This window comes from Onthophagus taurus, chromosome 1, assembly GCF_036711975.1.
Source record: "Onthophagus taurus isolate NC chromosome 1, IU_Otau_3.0, whole genome shotgun sequence".
NCBI classification, from domain to species: Eukaryota; Metazoa; Arthropoda; class Insecta; order Coleoptera; family Scarabaeidae; genus Onthophagus; species Onthophagus taurus.
Window position 1 is genome coordinate 31,793,303 of NC_091966.1, and position 19,555 is coordinate 31,812,857.

A 19,555-nucleotide genomic window follows, 5' to 3' on the forward strand; every position below is an offset into this window, starting at 1 on the left:
TCACAAATTAGCTACATATTAAGGAAACGGCTTTGGTAGCTATGGTAAGGCTAAAATCTTCCGCAGTTCATCTCGTGAAGAAAGTTCATGAATACGAAATGAAACAAAATCATCTTCTGCAATTATCGTTTTCTGATCGATCTCAGTATGAAGGCCTACTGTTTCACTGACAACAAGTGGTATCAGGAAAACAACTCTCAGAGACATCTTTGAGAAATTCCATTGCTGGTTGATAATTCAGGTCACGTTAATGGGCCCTATGAGAATGCGATAACGCATAACGTTATAAGAAAATTGTTGGAGATACACTGATGAATAGCTTGCGGTAGTTGATGACGCGCAAGATCCCAGTACACTATTCCAAGTTAATAGATCAACGTCTCTTCAATTAGTACACTCTCAATTACTTAATCCGCTGCTATATTACTAGAAGTCCAGAAAGTATTTGATTCTGTGTGGCATTAAGATCTACCCTTCAAGTTCGACAAGTTGAACACACTGCCTTTATCTTCTCAATCTGATAAATTATTTTCTTTCAAACCGTTCATTCACCACCTCCCAAGACCTCCCTCAGGATATTGTCACGACATTTATATTGAAAACTGAGAAATATTTGATCTTAACGCTAACGCCTTACTTTAAGTGGACGATATGGTTTTACACGGAAGAGTCATAGAATCTATGGTTCAGAGCCTACAAACGTTGATCGATTTTACCAAGAATTCCATTTATAACTCATAAAAGTCAACCTGTACAAAGTCAACTTCTTGTGTTCTACTTTTAAATGTATTGGTTTCACCTAGGATCGAATACTTAAATTCTATAAGTTTCTAATGATGTTAAAATTAATATAGATTAATGTTCTATAATATTAAATTACAACTTTTATTTATATTATTTTTGATGAAATCATAAATTTTTAATGGCACATCTAACAATAAATTGTAGTTTTTTAAATAAATTTTTAAATTGAGTTATTAAAATCTGTGTGTCAACCCAGCAAATACACCATAGTTGGGGTTTCCCGTTCCAGAAGGTCCTCCATATTGTCTATCATAATTTGCTCCAATATATGCTTGAGTATTCCGTTCATTTATGAAATTATAACGACCGGATACACCAACATTAGTTCCTAATCCATCAAGATGTTTAACTGAAGCACTGAGAGTACTTGCACTTGGCTTATGAGTATAATCCAAACTTCCACCAACACCAAAAGGTTGATGTTTACCACCAGAAATTGCACCTGTTCCCATAAGGTTATGATTATTGTTATCAATTATAGTTCCAGTATGACTTATAGTTGCTCGTCTACTTGCACTATCATAGATTGCACTAGTTTGTCTGCAAATTAATTAATTAATATAAAATATATAAAAAAAGATTTTGTATACCTTTTTGCTCTTCCTCGCGCTGTAACTTCAGAATCTAAAGGTCCTAAAGAACTTGATGATTCGAAAGGAACCAAAAGATATTCTTGTTGACCATCGGTAACGATTTCATAAGCAAAAACGCTCGTAGCAACGAAAATAAAAAAGAAGATGAATCCCTTCATGTTGTTTTGATTTGGTATTGATATTAAGTTAAATTTACTCTTCGAGTAGTAGAAGTGGTTTAAAGATTTGCACATTTTCTACTTCTTTTATATGGTGAAATTGATTGTTAAAAAAATTGATATAAAGGGGAAATTCATGTGAGATTAAACATTATTTATGTCCGAATCTTTGTTGTTTCCGCGAATAATCTCTAAAGCAGTACGTAAACGGGGAATTCCATTATCATTGCTGTCGGGTTTGTTTTGATTTGGTTATTATCACGAGTTATTTAAAGATTGAGATTTATTAAAACACGTTAAATTAGTTAATGATAAAAAATAAGTTTACGACAGCCGTAATAATCGGGGAATACCTTTAAAATTAACTGATTTTGTTAAAGGTTAATTGGTTTTTCCGTAAATAGTTATAAAAAGAATAATGCGAAAAAAGGGAAGCCCCTTATTTTTCATTTAATTAGTTTTCTCAAAATTCGTCTACAATTTCATTAAAATTTTAAAACTTAAAGAGACAGTTTGTAGGAAAAAAGATGTGGTCAGATAAATTATTACGTTCGGTTTGTCCAAAGTAAGGGCAAAGACTGAAGTAAGGACCAGAGAAAACTATACGAAAATATACCCGACCAGGTTGCATCCGACGAAGTCTCTGCTCATTTTTGATCAACTTATTAATGGACACAACAATCGAGGTTGTGATTACTTTGAACCTATATATGGGTATAAAATGAGTCAAAAGAAAATCTGTAAAATATTCTACGCTGACGATTGTACCGGAGATCCGCCACATTATCAAAGCTTGCATTTCTTCCTGCACTATCCCACAGTGCTTAATCCGTTGATAAAAGTACACTACCCTAACAAACATTTGTTGAATGAAGATGCGAAGTTAATGTTATGTGATACCTTGATTCTCTCATCATTCAATCACTACGATCTTGTTTATGGTCCTCGTTTAATGATGAAGGATTCGCAGAGGATAGAAAGCGTTCAAAAATCTTGTTTGAGATTTATTTACGGCATACGTCATAATGAAAGAGTATCTTATAAGTTGGTTAATGCAAATTGGTTAAACAAGGTAGAGCGTCGTAAAATTCATATTACTTGTCGAATGGTTTCTATTGTCTCTAAGGGCAAGCCACCTTATCTATATGAAAGTATCACGTACAGAACCGATATTTATCATGTATTTCATATGCTTTACATATGCTTGGGAAGTATTTCTGTTTAAAAGCAGCATTATTTATGTGTAATAGTTTTGTAATCGCCCGTTTTGGTAGATGTTTCAATGTTTCTCCATTAATTAGGTCATAGCTTACTGATTTCTTTATATTTAGTTTTTGTATTTCATAATACAGTTCTTTCATTCTTACACATGGTATATTACTCTTGCTGATCACTTTGAATTATGCCAGGGACAATATTTAGCATAGTTGTTGGACTGTCTGATGTAAAAGTTTCTTTCAGATGTTCAACAAACAAATTAACTTTTTCTTGGTTACTCTTAACCCAATTTCCATTATTATTTCGAATCGGAGGTGTATGTATTTTTGGAACTTTAAGGTTTCTTGTTGCCTTCCACAGAGAATAATCCGTGCTGGCATCGTCAGTAAGGTCTTTTAAGTAATTTTGGATATTATTTTGGCTGTTATTTTATTTAATTTTGTTTTATCACTAGGAATTCTATTGGTTTGCCATTTCTTTCTTGCTTTCCGTTTTCTGCAATTTTGTCTCTAATGAATTTAGGATAAATATTAGATTTAGGTTTTGATGTTAAAATTAGTGTTGAGGCCCAGGCTGCGTTTTATATGTCTTTTAAGAACTTTTCTACTTCATTGTCAATGTCTTCGTTTGTTTTCATAAGACCATTAAGATGAATTTTATTATCTAATGTTTGTTGAAATAGATTCCAATTAGTGAGTTTATTGGTTAGTGATTATTTAGAGTAATAATTACTGGTGAGTGATCTGAGTCCAGCCCTAACTCTTCTTCTATGTTTACGAAGTTAAGCGATATATTTTTCGTAATAAAAAAATCAAGCAGACCCGGAATTTTACTTCTATCTGTTGGCCAGTAAGTTGGCTTCCCAGTGGAGAGCACCTCACAATTTAGGGCATCTCTTGCATGGTTCAGTTCTCTTCCTTTTGTATTTGTCAAGCGAGAACCCCAAGACATATGTTTTGCATTAAAGTAATAATAATAATAATAATAATGCCTTTATTAATCCTTACAATTAGTGTGCAAGTATAAAAAAAACAAAATACAAAAACGTAATAATAATAAAAAATAAGTATAAAGTTACAAAAACAAAATTGCAAAGGCTAACAGATGGCTGGGTCAGACAACACCACAAAGTAGTGAGGTCTGCTCTTCCCCCAGTCCCCATGAACACAACATATTGCTTCTAAGTAAGTAGCGAAAATGAATACAGCGCACAAGACAAAAAATACAAAAAACAAAAATTAAAATTTTACTCTAGAAAACCTAAATTGATTCCATCTGCCGCTCACATTCCATCGCTTGTATTTATATTTAAAACTCGACAGGTTCAATATTTTTAATGAACGAGGACGGGTATTCCAAAAGTTTGTCACACAATAAGTGAAAGAATTCCGAAATGAAGCCGACGCGTGACCAGGAACTGTAAGTGCATCTTTTCGACGAATATTGGTATTGTGGATGTCAGTACGATACGATATCTTCTTGCTCACATAAACAGGTGTTTTTTTATTTACAATTTTAAAATAAACTACTCCCCTGTGAAAAATGATCCTGTTATACATATTTAGCCACCCACATTCTTTTAACTTATGTGAAATTTTGCAGTACTTTCGAATTCCATAAATTAGTCTTAAGCACCCATTTTGGACATACTGCACCCGTCTTCGATTGTCCCCAGTTATGCAAGCACCATAGACCGAGTCACAATGATTAAAATTGGATAAAATAATTAACAAACCCAAATTTTTCACAGTGCGTACGTGTTGTAGTTCTTGATTATTTACACAAATTTTAAGATTGTCATCAACAAATTTCCTATGATTTCTGTTACCAAATACTATCACATTAGATTTGCTGGAGTTTACTTTTAAGCCATGCGCCTCAGAAGTGTCAACAAGTGATTGCACATCAAAATTTATTTTGACAGCAGCATTAGTCTCGGTGTGAGGAAATGATATTAATAACTGAGTATCATCAGCATAACAATGCATCCTCGGTAGTTCGCTGGATGATTTTCTCCACAGTTGAAACATTTAACCGAGATTTCTTGATATTCACAATGTTTCAAGCCCCTGTAGAACACACTAGTATAAATGATGAATAACAAAGGACCACATATACTGCCCTGAGGAACTCCTTTAGAGACAAATTCTGGTTTGGATAATGAGCCTTTAGCTTTCGTATGTTGCCTTCTGTTCAGAAGATAATGTTTAAAACTCCACAACATCCATTAGTACAGTATTGCAACTATGACCCGGTCTAAACCCTGACTGATTATCAGGTATGTCATAAAGCAATAGGTGTTCGACATTAAATTTAATAATAATTGCACTTCCACCTCGAGCCACATTACTCGGGTGATTTGTGTGATAAATATTGTAATGGTTGATGTTTATATACGATTCTCGTGTAATGTGAGTTTCGGAGAAAAGACATATATCAATATTGTTGTCTTTAAGTATTATTAGTAGTGTGTTTTGATGCTGTCGATGATCATTGGAATTCCACAGCATTATTTTTAGTTGCTGCTTTTTAGACATTTTGATTTCTTTTTTGAATCCCTCCTTGGTTTAAATTGCTTTCAATGAAATCTATACGTACATATAATGTTTTTATTGTTTCTTCTTCTTGAAGTATTTTTTCTAGTATTAGCTCTAATTTACTGTCAGCCTTCTTATGGATTAATGTTGTACTTACACTTTTCTCTGCAGTTTCACCACTCTCTTTTTCGGCATACGAGACGCCTGGCTTTATTTTATTTGAGTTTACTATTTTCTTACTACTGATGGATTGTAGTTCCTTAATCACAATGCATCCTCGGTAGTTCGCTGGATGATTTTCTCCACAGTTGAAACATTTAACCGAGATTTCTTTGGCTTTAGTGCATTAGGTCCAGTGTTCACCAGCACATTTAACACATCTCGGATTATATCTCATTTAGATCAGTGATTAACATCTTTAATATAAATATATTTGAAACGACCTTGAGAATGTATAACTTCGGCTTATTGCAGGTAACAACTTCCTTTTCGACTCGATACAGAAACAACGTTTACAAAAATGATAATGAAGAATCAAATTGTGTACTATCAATATTTACTATAAACTTTTATGGTAGAAATTCAATTAAATTTTCTTGGCACAGAAAACACCATGGTCATTAATGCACATACAGTAGAAATTAACGCGGCGTTATCGCCAAAACGATCTACGCCGTCGACGTGAAAATGGAAATTAAGGGCAGCTTCCATCATTTACGTGGGCGCCATCGACTGCACCGGCAGCCGTTTAAAGGCGTCCCCGACGTGCAAACAGACTGCGAGTCCGCGATATCGACCTTCGGGGCGTGTGTAAAAGGCCAAATTGCTCTGGCCCCGTAAATATTTGCCCTTTGTACGGGGAATGGCCGCGTGCTCCACGATAATGTCCGGCGTAAATAAATATATGCAGAGCGGATATTAAATGTTCAAAGAGGTATTAAAAATATGATCGCTTTAAAATAACACTCGACGTGTTTTTTTTTTATTCAAATTTATTCGAAAGGGCTAATGGTTGGTGAAATCGGTAAATATCGTAATGAATTTTCGAGTACGCTAACCGGGTTGCTACGTCATCAAATGAAAATGCGAATGGTTTATTGCTAACGACCACGGTCCGTCATATGGATAGGTGAGCTTTGCAACGGATGGATGGTGTTCGTAAATTATGAGCGTATATTTTATGATTTTGATCATTACCGCTTTGTGAATATTGCTTGAAACCAATTTAGTGTCTATATATTTTAAAACCTATTAAATTTTATTTCTAAAACGATTAAATTTAAATTACTACTGATCTCTTGTCTCAAAAAATAAATAAATAAAGCCTTTGTTTTATTAATGGATTCAAGATTTACTTAACTTACTCTTAACGAAAACACATTGTCGAATCAAAGAGACCCAGCATAAAAGAGAAAGAAAAAATCTCTCCGTTGGATAAATAATTCATTTTTAATCAACATAAAGCGACTGGGGCCGTTAGTGCAGGTCAGGCGTCCCATTTACCTCTAATGGATTAAAACATTTCCTCTCCAGAGCAGTTGGTGTCCTTTCTTTCTTATCCACATTATCAATTGGAACTTTGACATTCAGATGTGCTCATAAAGAACAAACTCTTCTTTTAAGAATGTGTGTTACGTGAGATCATAAAATTTTCAAATGGTGACCCAAGTTGCAGTAGCCGTGCCATTTTCCAGAGGAAAATGCAGTTAGGATAAACTTATTTATTAGGCCGTGATGGTGATTTAATGTGACGCCATCGCAACGACGAAACCCGATCGTAGTTGGCTACGATGGCGACGTCGTCGTCGTCGTCGTCTTATTTTTTCGTTTTATTTTGATCAATTTCCTGAAACTGAATACGTTCGGTACTCGGCGACCTAATTGTAACTGGATATCTAATATAGCTACTGATAGAAGTTGATAATTCAATAAGCGCGAAACGAGAGTAATGACGCAAGGTTAGTTGCGTCAAGATGTTTAATTAAAAAAGTTTTGTAATATAATTTCTATGTTTTAAAGTTACAATCGAAACAGAGTTATTTCATTCGTTACTGGTGCTATAATTTAAATGAAAAGTAGCGTAGAGACGGCAACATATTGTACTCGAATTTGAACTAAAACCAGTTAAAGCGCGAATTAAATTCGCGGACATGGCCAGCACTAGAAATACCGTCTGTTTTTGCCTAATTAACGATCGGCACAGGCGGTAGCACCCCAGCAGATCCGATCGTTTTATTATTCGTGCAGATCGGTGACACCGCATAAAACAAACTAGTTATTCCGATCGTGACAGAAGGGGGGTCCCTAGCTGTCGCTGATGCCGATTTAATTAGATTTTTTGCTCTGCCGCTACAATGGACACCGATACCTAATTAAACTTGTTAATGGCGACGAGCCGAACGATTATATTTCAACCGTTATCTGATACGGCTTCGGTTGTCTGGAAAAAGCAGTCGTACTGAACAGCGAAAAAATTTGTTGAAAACCGTAAACAAATACCGCTGACGGAAGCCTTTTGTCCACACGTACCTCGAAATTTTTAATTGGACATATTGACTTTTGCTGCATTTGTTTGGACTTTTTTACAATCAGGTATGTTTGAAAATTTAACGTTAATTAAATTTTTTACAGTTTAACTTTGTATACATTTTTAGTTCACCGGATATGGATGCTTTATTTCTCGCATTAATGCAGTATACAAAGAGGCAGCATTGTAATCGTGTAAAAATTCGTCCTGGATATTTTAACGAGTTTATGTAATTTGGAAAATTTTGAAGCAATTTGGATGATTTTCACATCACGTTTCTGTTTATATCGAAACATACATTTTTTTTTGGCGATGATTAGATCATAAATAAAATTTATCAACAATATTCAATTTTTCTCAACAAATCTTAACGTACTACTGGATCTAAGAATGAACTAAGTAACCAGATAAAATTACTGATTAGACTTTTACCCGTAATTTCCTATCTACTTTCTTAGCTGATATCTTCCTTATTATTAGAGATAGCGAAAAACTAAATGCACGTGCAAGCGCGTGACCGCCGCGTGTTATGCACCAGTAGAAAGAGCAGGAAATTTTCGATAAGATAGATATAGTTCTAGAGTTTTCTCCTGGTTATATAAGAAAGTTACCGACCCGAACAAGATTTAGAACTGGCTAAAACGTATGAATTTAGCAGTTTTTGGCTAAAAACGTACTTGTGCAAGCGTGTGATCGCCGCGTGTTATATACCATTAGAAAGAGCAGAAAATTTTCAATAGGATATAGTTTTCCCCCTATCAAATAAGGAAGTTGTTTAGAGGAAGAGTGTTTAAGCGTTTCTGCGTGTAGGGATGAATATTAAGGGTGATTGACGCATGACGCCGATAGATCTTGATCCCGAATTAATCCGGATTAAGACAGTTGAAGGAGCGCCCATTCTGACTATGATAACAGTTTTATAACAATTGCACAAGGCCTTGAAGTTTGGTAATTTCGAGCTATTTTAACTACAGGGCGGTGTTCTTCATTTTTTATTGATCTTAATATCAACTTATCGGCAGACGGAAAGGCTTTAGATAGAGAAAGATTCAAGCTTTCAAGTGGTGCATTTAGTTTTTCGCTATCTGTAATAATAAGGAAGATATCAGTCACGATGAGTCAAGATATCACCAATCACGATGAGATAACGATTAAAATTACCTAAATTGGAGTATTAGCTACTGTGTTTCAAATTAAAACTTCAGTCAAATTATGAAATCAAAAATACTATATAATCTGATCCTATACTTTGCTCTCTTGGTGGCTTTATATTGGTATTGGACCGAAAATTTATCTTAATTTTATCATTTCTCCTGATATTGCCATTGTTTACAGTACTTGCGTGGTTGAGTCCTGGGTTTCCTTTCCGCGTTATCAGGTATGGTGTAAGTATGTCCATTATGACAGGGTTAATGAGATTTTGGTTATGGATTAAAATTTTTTTATGATCTATTTTCGTGTTTCGGTTTACTAGGTTTAGTTCACGTCTGATTTAATTGTTTGCAAAGTTATCGGAAGTCCAGAAAAGCTTTTTTAATCAGTATTTTATACAAAATTAATCCCACAAGCAATGCACAAGATATAAAATACCGTATGGGAAAAGCGAGTGCAGTTTTCAATAAAATGAGTAAAATTTTCAAAAGCCACAACATATCCCTCCAAACAAACGAAAGACATCTAGGATGACCTGTCTTTTCCACACTGTTCCACAACTAAAAAACTGGAGCCTTTACTTGTGGCTGTATAGACGATGCTCAAAATACCATGGATAGCTCAAATGACGAAGAGGGAAGTGCTACAAAGACTGAATATCGGAAATCATATATACCAAACAAACGCAGCAAACTCGAATAACTGAGACATATAATTAGAAATGAACACCGATATTTCCTGCTCCAATCCATAATTATGGGAAAGTTAAAGGAAAAAGAAGACTCGGCAGAAGAAGAATCTCGTCGCTACGAAAGTGTAGAACTTAGGTTAGGAAAACCTCAGCAGAATGGTTTCGAGCTGCTATCAACAAAATCGTAATTACCAGCATGATTGCCTTTCGAATAGGATAGGTATCTCAAAATCAAAGAAAAAACAAATGCTCGTTACATTTAAGAGTTATAATAAGAGTTATAGCATTATATCTGTTAGTGTTTGTATATTACTAGCTACTTCAATTGTCTCTATTTTCCTTATTTAATACATATAAAATATATCTCGGTATCTTTAACAGTTTTAGAGATATTTCGATTTTAATACAAAGTGAGCTAAAGCATCTAAACATGAATAAATCATCAACCAACTTTTTATAGTTTTCCGATAACTTTGCGAACAATGAAAACATTTCAAAAATGGACATTGTCACGACTTGTTGATTTTTGGTTGTTTACTTTGTTTTGTGGTAATGTCAGCGTATTGGCATATTACCGGCAATGTTGCAACGATGATGTCTATTACCAATAATAGAACTTCGTATAAGCTTCGTGGTATCGTCTGTATATTAAAGAGTCTGTCACATTTATTTGGTTTATAGTATATTAGTTGTGCGACTTTATATAGTTATTAGTTCGAGGATTGACCCTTGTGGTACCTCCGCTGAAGTTGTTTTCTCAGTGAACCTTTTGTACAATTTTGATTTAAAGACCTTCGCGCCATATTTTGTCAAACGCTTTTTCAATGTCCAAGAATATTACGGCGGTCGATGTAGCTGTGAGGAAGTGTTTATTGCTATGTTCTGTGATTCTACCCACTTGTTGGGTAGGGGAAATGATGTTTTACGTTGATGTACGATTTGTTCTACACGATTATGTAGGTTTTTTTAGGGACTTTAACTAGTTCAGAAATTAGGCTTATGGATTGGTAGCTTAATAGATCTCGTTTAGGTTTGTTTGTCTTTAAGAGGAGGATGATTTTTGCGAGTTTTCAAGTTTTTGAGAAATGGCGTGAGAAAAGACTGCGTTTTACGTTCATATTTCGAGTTATTCGTATTTTATAATTGGATCTTTTATGTTGTGAATATTTACATAGTGAGAACACCCAAGAACAACAGATATTTACTGGAATTTACTAACTATGAGTATAGTTTAGAAAATGGTGTTTCGGTATCATATTTTGATATATCTTATTCCCTGTATAATTTTTAAAAGATGTGTTCCTGTGTAGGAAACAACATACGGGAGCTTTCCTTATTTCTATTAGTTTTCTATAAGCATCAGAAATGTTTCAGTCTTTTCTTCACGATCATTATAAGTTATATTACACGAGATCATCACACATCTTAGATATACATACATTCGATAATTTCAAGTAGATATTTGTTCTTCTAATTAAGACGAAGAAGCTGTATCACATATCAATTATCGCAGCTTACAAGGTAGAGAAGTAACGTCGGTAATTGAAGTATAACCTATAGAAAGGCCAATCATAAAATTATAGCATTTATGGCAGTTATGATAGAATTATGAAAGAATGTGAAGTGGTTAAGAGAATCTTAATATTTCCGAGAAATCTTTCAGGATAAGAAACGAAAACTACGACAACGGTTTTACGACGAACCTCAAGATAAAGTGCTGAAGCAAACCAGAAAAAACAATTTATGTAGAACGTTTTTTATATCCTTCTTGACAGTTTTTTTCGACACGACGTTTTTGTGCTTTGAAAGATGTAAACAATAGATTTAGCTATTTTTCTAAATTATCAGGCTTTACAAGTATTGCGTTATGGGTATGTCACAACAAAATGCAATTCATAACACACAACGAATAAGAGTAGTTAGTTAATCATTAAAATTATAAAATATATAAATCATGACGATACAAAATAAAGCATGTGATGACTAATTGACAAATCGGAGTTACAAACAAAGACACATCTATCAGGGGTCTGTGAATTTGACAGTAAGTACACTAATAAACAACCGTTTATCAATTGTTAGTGTCTCATGAGTGGTACTTACTAATTTTACATATCATAAAACTAGCACTAACTGCGAAATCGGTGTTGTTCAAAATTTGTTTTGGACAAATATAATTGATTTTTAATTTTTGTTTTTGAAACTTTAACACCACCCACAATAATGCTCGGTTTAATGAATAAATAAATAAAGTTTATTTTGATATATGAACAAAACTGAAGCTTTTTATTAGATAAAAACAGTACAAAAAAGACGCCCGAGCAGGGACTTGAACCCTGGACCCTTGGATTAAAGTCCAATGCTCTACCGACTGAGCTACCCGGGCAATAAAATTTTAAGAATTTTTGTATTACCAGGTTTTATTGCTAACAAATTAATAGAAAAATGAAAATTAGAATCATTTTTATATAATTTCTTACTAAAATAAAGATAGTAATTAGACTATGTTCATTCTTTGAAACTGTGCAAACTTAATTTTGGGATTACAGTAGAATGAAAATGTAAACTTATCTTGTATGTTAATAATTAAATAAAATGAGTTAGCAGCATTGTCAAGACGTATTTGTGACAAGATTCCAATTCAACAAGAAGTATTTGCTACAAATTATACATCGTTTAAAAAAAAGAAGTTTTCTTTGCCCAGATTTTTTAATTGTCCAATAAAAAAAACTTTAAAAAAGTAATCGCCCGAGCAGGGACTTGAACCCTGGACCCTTGGATTAAAAGTCCAATGCTCTACCGACTGAGCTACCCGGGCTTGAAAGCTTGAACTTTTTTTTTATACTTCCAAAATATTGCTGCCAAATTAATAATCTGCGCAGAAACTTAAGTTTCCACATGCCACATGCATGGGTTACTGACGCCTGTAAGAAGCCAGTTTAGTCGCGCCAGAATTTGTTTCCACATAAATATGATAATTGCACGTAGAAGTTACCTAGGTGCATCAAGTACTTTACTTAGAGAAAATACATAATTATACACATTATTATGGCATAATTATGCACATGGTTAGCTGATGCTTCACTTCTGCACTGGAACTGTCTTCGGCATAATCTCAACTATCCTTCTTAAGGTTTCATTTCTTGCAGTTCGGTCCTTATGTTCTCGAATTTTATGATTCCACAAACACGGGTATTCTTCATATGTTTCCAAAAACAGTATTATTTGTTGTGATGGCCATCTTTGGATGGTTTATTACAAGATTTTATACAAAGACGTTTATACAGTTGCTAGTTTTCTTTACCAATACTACTATTGGCGCCACATACAATCTGTCAAATAGAGTTAAGAAGAGATTTCAAAAGTGGTCGTTAGTTGTAGTATTTGGATTAGCTATTCTCCCTAAAATGACAATGAAAACACAATATTGAGATCAAAAGATATATATATTCAAATTTTACATATCTCTGATCATTATCATACGTTGTGCAGCTTGGTATTATCATACAAATACTAAAAAGGAATCTTCGCCCGAGCAGGGACTTGAACCCTGGACCCTTGGATTAAAAGTCCAATGCTCTACCGACTGAGCTACCCGGGCTTGTGTTTTCCTCAACTCTTGTATTTCTGGACCAAATTAACAGAAACACGAAGTTAAGAAGTTTTCCTTCAAAAGACTGCGCAAACGCTATTTTAATATTAAAAGGAAAATTAATAATTTTACGTGTAACTGAGTAAGATGACTTTGTTAAATATTGTGGACTCTATATTCATAAAAACTACTAAAAGAAAAAAAAAGGTCGCCCGAGCAGGGACTTGAACCCTGGACCCTTGGATTAAAAGTCCAATGCTCTACCGACTGAGCTACCCGGGCTTTGAAAATAGAAAAAATTTTGTATTTCCGAGTTATTAGCCACAATGAATAGAATTTCTCTACTTCGAAGCCATGACTGATTTCACTAAGTTGAGCCTTTATCCAGTGAGATATGGCAACAACTCGAACTGCAACATTGAAGATAGGAGAAGAGAAATACTCTCGTCTAATGCTCAAAGTGCTGGATTAATCGTTTACCAAGTCAATGACTAACGGCTAAGTGTTTGCAGGTGAATCTCCAATAACTTAAGACAACTATGGTCGCAAATACTCTCGATAGTGATACTGAAAATACGAATTAATATATTACCAACACAGATTTTAGTATCTCCTGGGGGTTACGTTTAATTCGTGTCTACTAATGTATTTCCGGTTATGGCATGTTTAGTACATGATAAACCCAAAAAAGATTGAAGTATTTGTAAACCATGTGAAGGGACAAGAAGAAAGTAAAGTGGAAGAAACACCGTTATTATATTGGTTGACTTGAAAAACGTAAATTCAGTGTTTATAATTTAACTGCACCAAAAATAAGAAAATCTACTGTGCAGTTTGGCAAATGATATCCGGAAGGGCAGAAACATTAGCTGCAGTCTACTGAGAATTTTGGACAAAATTGTTACAGATTTTCCGGAATTGGTCTTTTGGTCTGATTCCTGTGTTCCCCAGAATAGGAATAACGTCTCTTGATCAAAAATCATCCACAAATAGAATTGATACAACAAAAATTCTCCAAACCTGGAGGACCTTTGTCGCATGATAATGTCCAAGAAGTAAATATTGTGCATAGTCTTCTAGAAAGAAAAATGGGTTTTAGCGAAATTTTTAATCCAATGTCTCATTACTGAGGAATCTGTTTACCAAAATGTTAGCACGTTCAAACGTGCTAAAATTACACAATGTCAAAATTACACACTTTAAATAAGCACGTTTATAAAAAAAAAGCTTGTTGTAATGCAGATGAGAGCATCAGACTTTGATTTTCAAACATTATCAAAAAACTTTACCTACAATAAAGTCCCTTTATAGTAGATATAAAACTTCCTCAATGATATTTGACAACCAGATTAGAATGGACGTAACTGAAATCAACGCAATAGACCCAATAGTAATATTAATATAGGCCACTTTACTAATAATGTAAAATGCGTTTCCAAAAAGACATCGTTGGAGTAAAGAAAAAGGCAGATATTAAAATCAATACTTAAATACATGCCACAAATTGACCAAAATTTTCATGAAGTGCAGTAGTAACAATAAAGAAACACTTTGTATAAAATTAGCATCATTTCCATTTCAAACGTGTTTCTTCACACCGACATGGTTCACACTTTTGCAGTTGATATATTTTGAAAACTTTTGATAACCGACATTGGACCAAGTGACGATATTTACAACAGTATATGAGGCTTCTGAACAATGATTGAGTTTAATAATTGCGTATTTATGTTTGTTAAAAAGAAAATGTTAAAATTTTTACGTGTTCAAAAGGAATGTATTCATACGTGTTAAAGCATGCACAAGACTGATGTAGACCTACTTTTAAAAAGGGAGGTAGAGTTAAAAAATCGCGTAACTATGATTTCGCGTGAGATGGGGTCGCCTAAGTATTACTGTACTTATAATCAGATTAATAATTATTGTATGTTTTTCAGTGTTACTTTTTGTAATGATTGATTGAATCATTTAAGTTAATTTCAAGAATTTTTTTTAAAACATCACAAAATTTGAAAGCGGAATTACTTAAAGCTCAATTAATTTATTGATTTTAAAAATTAGTTAAAAATTTAGCAAAAAAAAGCAGGGACGTGAACTTACAATTAGTTCAAAAGACTGCACAAATGCTATTTTAATATTAAAAGAATAATTAATAATTTTACGTGTAACTGAGTAAGATGACTTTGTTAAATATTGTGGTATTAGGTGCCATAATTCATAAAAACGACTAAAAGAAAAAAAAAAGGCCGCCCGAGCAGGGACTTGAACCCTGGACCCTTGGATTAAAAGTCCAATGCTCTACCGACTGAGCTACCCGGGCTACAAAAATTGTTTTCTTATTTATGTTTTCAAATTATTAATAAAGAAAAGCGAAAAATTAATCAATTTCTAAACAAAAACAAGTACATTTTCTATTTTAATGTTAATAAATTTAGGTTCATTTATAATTCACCAACATGGGTGTAGAGTAACATCCGCGTCATATTTTACGCGATCCGTGGGTCGTCGATGTGGTGGGTATACAGTGAAAGCAAGCCTGTAGCGGCAGATTAATAATTATTTAGCGCGGAATAAAATATGAACGGGTGAACTGTGACGTGCAAAAACGCGACGTTTATCGCACGACACGCAACCGAGCTCATTAATACACACACGAGGGCGTCGCGACGCTCACACGCCTCGCACAGTGCGCCCGTACTATATTACTATAGGAACAAAGCGGGGTGCGTGTAACGTATTTTGATTAATAAATTTAATCGCGAGTCGTTCGGTCGGAATTTTCTGGCTTCTAGCACTATACGTGGGCGTAAGATTGTGCGTGCCACTTTGGAACGGAACGGGTCCGCAAAGAAAGTTCAAAGATAAGCGCCATTTCACTTGTTATGGCGACGCTATCTCGTAGACCATTTCTTCCACCAGAAAGAACCGCAAAGAGTAACACGAAAGCTGCGGTCACTGCACGATGCGATCGTCGCGCCGTCAACGAAGAGAAATCAATTAAGTGCAAAAAATCTATTTTATGTACGGAGATATAGGGAGTTTCAAAAGTAATACTGTTTTCAACGAAAAATTTTTATGATACAGCTCATTTTTAAAGCAACATCAAGGAGAATTATTAAGTTAATGTCTTTAAGTAATTATCAGCACATAATTATTATGCAGTTCTTGTTCAGTCATTAAGTTGTTTGACTGAGCAATAAAATCAAGAATTTTTAGCTTCATCACAAAGAAGCACGTTTTTGTGTACATAAACATTAATACAATTTGTCTATAAAGTATCTACGAGTATTTCATGATAATGTTACATAAAGTTTGAAATAACAAATATTAAAAAGACTCAAATCCAAACTAATAAAGTTGAACAACTGATCTTAAGAAATTTAAGGAGGCCCAGATCATAAAAGTGTCTTATTGCAGTTTACAACATAGGTCAGCAGAAAAGGATGAGAATTAAGCGATGTTGATAACCATATTATTCTTGTAATGCAAAAGTAAGTCAAAAATTAATATCAAGCGCTTGTTTGTTTATGAATTGTTAATGAGTCTAAAAAAAAATAAATTCGCAGAATATGCAAACATGTACAAAGAATCCTTTGAAGCTTTTTTGGATAAAATTAACTGAAACACGTTCGGATCTGGTGGTCGACAAATGGTTTGCTTACACCAAATACTGAATTGCGACAGGACTATGTAGGTGCTATCAAACAGGGCGGTGCTCAAATATTAGCTTGGGGAAGTATGTCATATAATGGAGTCGCTCAATTACACATTTTATTGAGGGGAATTCTAACTAAAGATTTGCAAGGAAGAAAATAAAAAATATGAAATATACAGGGTGCGGCAAAATTATGGAATAAATTCAAAAAATGCTTCAAAACATTATTTTGCAAAAACGGCAAACTGTGTATTTTGAAACACCAACTTGAAAACTTAAATGTTGTAAATTTGATTATGAAATGTGGTTAATCATTGGTTTGTGGTTCTCATTTCATAAATGTTTAATAAAAGTAAAAATGGATTCTAGATACGTGTTTTCGTCTTGTTTGACCTACATAAAAACTAATGCAATATCAGCTCGAAGGTTTCCACGGCCACCGTTATTAGAAATAAAACTAGAAACTTCCGGGTTTAATCGAGCCACTTAAAAAAATGTGTGTTATTTATTGTTTCAGTTGCTTTGTTGTAATCTTCTTCAGAAATAAGCTCAAAGTGTGCCGTAACATCACAACTAAATGAACTAAATCACAAATCAAGCAAATGATGATTTTCTATAGCTTATCTGTATTACTTCTCTTCAACACATACATTATCTATAAACACAAGAGAAAGAAAATCATTACTTTCCTGCAATTTCTAGTCCTTTGGCGGAAAGTATGATACCTGAAGAAGAAAGAAAAATGGAAACAGAATGACGTTTATCGCAGAAAGGACCACTATCTGGGAAAGGACAGCGACTCGAGTAAGTATCTTCACATCTTCCAGCGGAAGGTTCAGACTAGAAGAAGATGCAAAAGAAGTCCAACTAATTGTAAGCAACAAAATCCCCGCCAAGATGAACTTAATGCTCAACTACATTTTTTTATGAAATCTCCTGAAATTGCACTATTATAGGACAGTTGTCGATTATTTGCTAATGAAAATAATAAACGTATAGATTAATTAATTGTATATAAATTAATTGTGTGCCGCAATCGAAGCGGTATATAACACAGAATTGTTTTCAGAATTTGCTACAAATTTTAAGAAAAAAAATTATTTTCATTCTAACAATATAACATCAGGTACAAAAAATCATCATATTAAGTCATCATTAAAAAATCAACATCATTAATAATCTGCAAGTTTATTGGCACTTTAACAAAATGTCATAAAGTTTATCTGATTGTGAGTTCAAAATCATTTAAACGAACGATTAGCAAATATTATTACTCCATCAGTGTCATACAAAATTGCGTGAAAATTGAGTACAGTTAATTTCCGGTTATTCTAGATCAATTTCAGCACAAAGAATGTCCCCATTTATCGAGGTTCTACTGGTTCCTTTTATTCCTGAAAGCTCCAGATAAAGCTTTCTCTCCTGACAGTCACTTCATGAACGTCTCTCATCTTAGTTAGTTTCTGAGGCCAATAAGTTCTTGTTTTTGAGACTCTTTGCTAAATCAAATCCCTTATCAAATCATTTAGCTCAGCTTGAATAAACATATTAAGTATTAAATTTTCTATGCATTGAAACTCACCATCTGTTTCTTCATCTGATATACACAGAGATATTCAGTATCCAATATTACACACTTTTTGTTGCCCTGGATATCTTTGCAAATTTTTATGTTTTCAACTGCCCAGATTACGAATATATTCATGAAAGTCCTGAATGTGCTCTTGTTTTTTATGATTTTTACACTCTCAGACCCCTTGTTCCGCAGAACAGCTGAGATCATAGTTATTTGACAATATTGAAGTACTTACACGCGAATCCTGATAAGTTGTCATGTGTTAATATTTTGTTTCAATTACTGAATGTCCATTCTAATATACTTTTCTTGTCTTTTAAAACATTAGTTCGTCACGAAGAAAGTGTAAATATAGTAGTGATTTATTTTGTTATATTTGCGATGTTTATACAACAAAAAAAAACAGAAAAGAAATATCACAGACTTTGTCGAGGAGACTTTTGTTGAATATTTCGGTTTTAAAATGGACAAACTAGATAAATCATGGGCTCCTCATAAAGTTTGTAAGTCCTGTGTTGAGTCTTTACGGTTGTGGAAAAAAGGAGAACGTTCTGGATTAGACTTTGGTATTCCTATGATCTGGATGGAGATTAAGAATCATTTCGATGATTGTTACTTTTGCGTAGTAGATGCTAAAGGTTTTAATCGAAATCAAACGTGGAGATATCCAGACTTACAGTCTACAAAATGTTCTGTTCTACACAGTGAAAATCTCCCTCGGCCTATTTACGTTTCAAAACTAATTCGCATGCCCTTAGAAACAATGATGTTGCCAAATTCACAGAAATCGGGACAATCTACCAGTAGAAGTGAATGGGAAGGTGAAACATCTACGGCGAAGTTATTTTCTCAAAATGAACTCAGTGATTTAATACGTGATCTCAATTTATCAAAACAAGGAGCAGAACTGTTAGCCTCAGGATTGAAAGAAAAAAATGTATTGGCTCCAACAGTAACAATTACAACATACAGAACGCGAGAAAGTGAGTTATTACGAATAATGATATCACGAAGCTGCTTCTAGACATGGGTTTAAAAGAATACAAACCTAC

General features: G+C 33.9%; 1 protein-coding gene and 4 non-coding genes across 5 annotated transcripts; all 5 read right to left on the reverse strand.

Annotated features, from left to right (window-relative positions):
• Positions 1–861: 861 nt before the first annotated feature.
• LOC111423079 (uncharacterized) lies at positions 862–1,617 on the reverse strand. The gene is made up of 2 exons (XM_023056329.2): positions 1,395–1,617; positions 862–1,344 (listed from the first exon to the last, which is right to left on the reverse strand). Exons 1-2 carry the CDS (start codon positions 1,553–1,555, stop codon positions 978–980), a joined length of 528 nt encoding a protein of 175 aa, XP_022912097.2. The 5' UTR covers positions 1,556–1,617; the 3' UTR covers positions 862–977.
• Positions 1,618–12,425: 10,808 nt separating this feature from the next.
• On the reverse strand, positions 12,426–12,498 carry TRNAK-UUU (transfer RNA lysine (anticodon UUU)). Its single transcript has one exon. It is a non-coding gene; the product is annotated as a tRNA-Lys (tRNA).
• A 710-nt stretch (positions 12,499–13,208) lies between these two features.
• Positions 13,209–13,281, reverse strand: TRNAK-UUU (transfer RNA lysine (anticodon UUU)). The gene has a single exon. It is a non-coding gene; the product is annotated as a tRNA-Lys (tRNA).
• Positions 13,282–13,481: 200 nt separating this feature from the next.
• Positions 13,482–13,554, reverse strand: TRNAK-UUU (transfer RNA lysine (anticodon UUU)). Its single transcript has one exon. It is a non-coding gene; the product is annotated as a tRNA-Lys (tRNA).
• A 1,965-nt stretch (positions 13,555–15,519) lies between these two features.
• On the reverse strand, positions 15,520–15,592 carry TRNAK-UUU (transfer RNA lysine (anticodon UUU)). The gene has a single exon. It is a non-coding gene; the product is annotated as a tRNA-Lys (tRNA).
• Positions 15,593–19,555: the final 3,963 nt, after the last annotated feature.

Coding starts and splice junctions, on each gene's coding strand:
- LOC111423079 (XM_023056329.2), bottom strand. CDS start 1,555: ATGAAGGGATTCATCTTCTTTTTTATTTTCGTTGCTACGAGCGTTTTT. Junction 1,345..1,394: donor GCGCGAGGAAGAGCAAAAAG/GTATACAAAATC, acceptor ATTAATTTGCAG/ACAAACTAGTGCAATCTATG.